Source organism: Sinocyclocheilus anshuiensis, unplaced genomic scaffold, assembly GCF_001515605.1.
Source record: "Sinocyclocheilus anshuiensis isolate Anshui unplaced genomic scaffold, SAMN03320099.WGS_v1.1 scaffold261, whole genome shotgun sequence".
Taxonomy (NCBI): domain Eukaryota; kingdom Metazoa; phylum Chordata; class Actinopteri; order Cypriniformes; family Cyprinidae; genus Sinocyclocheilus; species Sinocyclocheilus anshuiensis.
Window position 1 is genome coordinate 514384 of NW_015536515.1, and position 4233 is coordinate 518616.

The window sequence follows — 4233 nt, forward strand, 5'->3', positions numbered from 1 at the left end:
CCTTGTTAGTGCGTCCGCCTCCCATGCCGGAGACCCGGGTTCGAGACCCACTCGGAACAAGAACGAGGTGTGGCAGTGAGGACCCGGGAGAGAAGGGTTACATATCATTATTCATAAATAATTTAAAACTACTTTAAACTTTAAAACTAATGCTTTAAAGGAATCTTTAAAAGTTCTTAGAATCACTAGACAAATCACCCATATATGTTTAAAAGTGCACACAGACAGATCAGATCATGATGTGTAATGACTGCTTTAAATATATTTGCACTTAATTATTGTGCAGAGCTGTTTGGGGTTGTTTATCCTCTGAGCTATGGAGCGACTGTCTGTTTGCCCTGTTCATCTGATTAAATTTAGTCGCTCTGTCCAGGCTGATTACTTCCCCTTTCACAAGAACGGCACATGGCACCTGTTCATGGCCTGGAGTCTATTTCAAGAGACTCTTAATATGGTCAATTTGTCTGTTTATTCTCCAGCATGTCAGCGCTCATGAGTGTTCAAATGACATGTTGTAAAACTGCATTGCACATTTAATAAAAAAAAAAATGCATTAAAAAAAATGCTAAATAAATTTTTATATTTCATAATGTTTTTTCTGCCTTCCAGTTGACTGAACCTTCATGCATTTGAAAGTGTTTCCATTCCTCTTGCACTGATATTTACAAGGATTCAACAGACACACAAGACTTTAACACAGAAACTGAGTCTAAAGACATGTGCTGTTACACTGAAACATGCTTTTCATTCTGAACACAAGTTGATATATATTTACCTTTAACGTATGACAATCAAACATGCATTCAAACCATTTCACATTTAAAAAAAAAAAACAATGAAGACAGTGCATGATTGTTGAGTAAAGTTCAGGAGGAGACGTGGGGAAACACTTACCAGCAGGAGCAGTGAGGGAGTGAGTGAGAGGAGCAGAAGCTCTCAGAGAGGCTGACCGGACAAACGCAGCAGCTGCGGGACGCAGACAGACCTCAAAATAATCAGGAGGGATCGTCCAACGCGCTGAGATTCAAGTCATGTTCTACAGATTGAGAATATCTGTGTGAATTCTGTCAAACACTGTCTGATTGTTGTGAAATCTGATAAAGCAAAAAAAATATTTCAAAACAAATCAGAGCATATAGAATTTGAATATTATAATACGAAATTGTAAATCTCATGAAATGTCAAGAAGTCCAGGTCTATTTTACTTTTTGTTTTTGGTGTTGTTTTTTGCATTGTGAGATTAGTAGTAATTGTATGAAATGTGTTTGTCAGCATTTACAAATGTTTTGTATTTTCCCCCATTTTAACAACAACTATATACAATATTATATAGTTAATTATTAGAATTTATGCTGTTTTAATATGATATTATAATATGAAATTGTGAATCTCATGAAATGTCAAGAACATGCCATATTTCACTTCATTTATATATATGTGTGTGTGTGTGTGTGTGTGTGTGTGTGTGTGTGTGCGTGTTTTATACTTATGCAATGTACTTATTTCAGTTTTTTATTTGTAATAAATGTACGAAGTTGTGTTCTGTTTTTGCTTTGTCAGTATGGTGTATGGAGTGTAGATTGTTGTGGAAAAAAAGTAATTTAAAGAAGTTTAACATAAGGCAGCAACATAACAAAATGTAAAAAACAATAACTTTGAAAAAAGAAATGACTTTTGCAAGGCACTGTATGTTTATTTGTTTATTTGTTTATTGGTTGATTGATTGATTGATTGATTGATTGATTTTTGCATTGTGGGATTTGTTGCATGACAACTAAGCATATTTTCTTGCGATTTTCCATTATTGCCATGTAATAAAAACAAATTCTCATGACTTTATCATGGAAAAAAAAATTATAATATTATTTAAATTGTATAAAAAGAATTTGTGCAGCATGGCTGTACTCATGGTACTATACCTTCAGTCGATGCTGATTTAAATTGAAAAATTACTATTTTGCAGTAATGTGCTTATAATTATTATGAAATAATGTAACAATGCAAAATCTTTTTTTTTTACTTTTATAAAATTATTTTAAACAAGACCAAATAATTTGGAAAGTATGCATGCACAGTTAGCATAAAACTCCAACATCTCCTTAAAAAGTTCTTCATTATACAGTCCACTGCAGCTCTAACCAATGCTCTGAGCAGCACAGATATTCTGACCAAGCCTACATTAATCTCAGTGTGAAAAGGGTCTATCAGCAGAGACCGGCTCTCAGAGCAGCATGTTTTCAGGATCGCACAGTATGACCCTCAGTTTGCATGGAATTGCATGGAATCGCATATGAAAGCCACACGGGTAAATGCTGATCTTCCATTAGTGATCTCATCAGCTTTGACAGCGCTGGGACAGACAATTATTTCCCATGAAGTCTTGCTTTGTGCCTGATTAAATGAGGAGGACAAACTGTCCACTTGGGCTCAGGCTGGTAAGTTTACAAAATATAATCATTTTCAATATATATTTCTTTTTTGTTTGTTCATTGTGTTTCCACTGAACTTTTGCTACATGCAAAAATGACTGTATTTATACATGCATGTTTGCATATGCATGCAACTTCCAAAAAGGCATAAATTATATTTTAAAAACATTTACAAGCTTGTTTTGAAAACATTAGCTGCTGCATTTGTTTTATTCCCATGTTTAAGTTGTTTCTTTAATTTTATTTTAAGCCGTACGCTTGTTGTATTTTTTGTCAGCTGTTCCCCCTTTATGCCTCAAAGGCCTGTTTTTTTCTGCTGATGTAGTTGAATGGGGATTATGTGTGAACCACATGTCCAGTCCTTTTGTTTTTACCTTTTTGTTGTCTTTTTGAACCTCGTGGGTAAACGGAGGAAGGTAGAGCAGATGAAAGGGAAATATGCAGCACAAGTCAACAGGAGCAGCAGCGTTTGAGCTGGAGCTCAGCAGAAGGCAACAGGTCTGAAATGAAGGCCAGGCATTACAAAGTAATTCAACTTAAAGAAAAAAAGACATTATCATGTCCTTAAACTACATCAAGAACTTCTATGAGGGATGTGTAAGTAAGACAATGTGTGTCCGTTTTATTCTCTTTTTTTCTGATGTTTCATTATTTTTGTGGCAAAATCAAGAAATCACATTATTAGGTTTTCTGAATTTTAATATATTTAGTTTTAATGGGTGCTTCATTCTAGTGACAAACTTGTCAACAGATTTGTTTTAACGTTTTAGTGAATATTGATTTCACCAGTTTTGTTTGTCTTAGTGGTCATAAAGCAACTGTATGTGTAGTTTTGTGTATTTTTGCGACTTTGAAGCCCCCTTTGAGTCGAATTCACTGTAGTATCACTGTCGGATAGCTGTGTACGTGCATTTGTTGCTGCCGTAAAGCAATCGCGGAATTTCCTACCCGCTCATCTCCCAGGGCTGCGTTTCCCAAAAGCATCGAGATCGTAGAACAATCAATTTAGATCAAAGCTTTTGAGAATTACAGCACAGAACAGTGTGATGGCAGAAACTAAGCTTTTCGAAACTTTGAATCAATTGAACCAGTTGCTTCGCAAAACGATTCACTTGTTCGAACCGCTCGAATGCCAAACGCTAATGACGCCTACTGGTCAAAACTGTGTAAATGCAACAAAAACTCAGTCTAAAACATGAATAAAAACAGCTTTAACAAACCCATTGTAAATGTTTTATTGAAAGTGTTATCTATTAAATGCAACTAGTATCTGTATAATATGTGTATATATGGTTAATCAGCGACTGCTCTTCCTTTTTATTATACAGATGTGTCATTAAGAATGTATACAAACAAACTTATTAAATCAACCCCGGATCAGGTAAAAAATATACAGACACTGGTTCATGGCTTGACTGAATTGACAGAACTGAAATATCCGAACATTTAGAAAAACGTTGTGACGTAACAAAGCCTCATTCACTGAAATCACGTGACTTCGGCAGTTTGAAACGTGCTCCGAATCACTGATTCGAAACAAATGATTTGCAAAGGTTTCAAAGCTTCACAAATTAGTGATTTAAAATCGCTGGGGTAGCGTGGGAAAGACACAAGCCATTCCCTTTATGATTTTTTGAAATGGATAGGCCTATTTTGAGGTGAAAAAAATATATATATATAATATATGCGGTTCTGTCAGGACCACTATCGTCAAAGATGATTGACAATTAGCATACAGTTTGGATTGGCGGTATGGTTCTGTTCTGGGCAAGAACTCCCTGTGCATCCATGCAGCCTAGCATGG

At 35.4% G+C, this 4233-nt stretch overlaps 2 protein-coding genes across 3 annotated transcripts in view; one reads left to right on the forward strand and one right to left on the reverse strand.

The window, feature by feature from the left end:
- LOC107693137 (beta-taxilin-like) overlaps positions 1 to 974 on the reverse strand; it is a 10099-nt gene extending 9125 nt beyond the window's left edge. For both annotated transcript variants that reach the window (XM_016492415.1, XM_016492407.1), the window contains exon 1: positions 895 to 974. The gene's annotated coding sequence lies outside the window, so the exon portion shown is untranslated. The remainder of the gene's footprint in view (positions 1 to 894) is intronic.
- A 2013-nt stretch (positions 975 to 2987) lies between these two features.
- LOC107692959 (gap junction epsilon-1 protein-like) overlaps positions 2988 to 4233 on the forward strand; it is a 2927-nt gene continuing 1681 nt past the window's right edge. The window contains exon 1 of the mRNA XM_016492176.1: positions 2988 to 3026. Coding sequence (XP_016347662.1) covers positions 2988 to 3026 — 39 coding nt within the window. The remainder of the gene's footprint in view (positions 3027 to 4233) is intronic.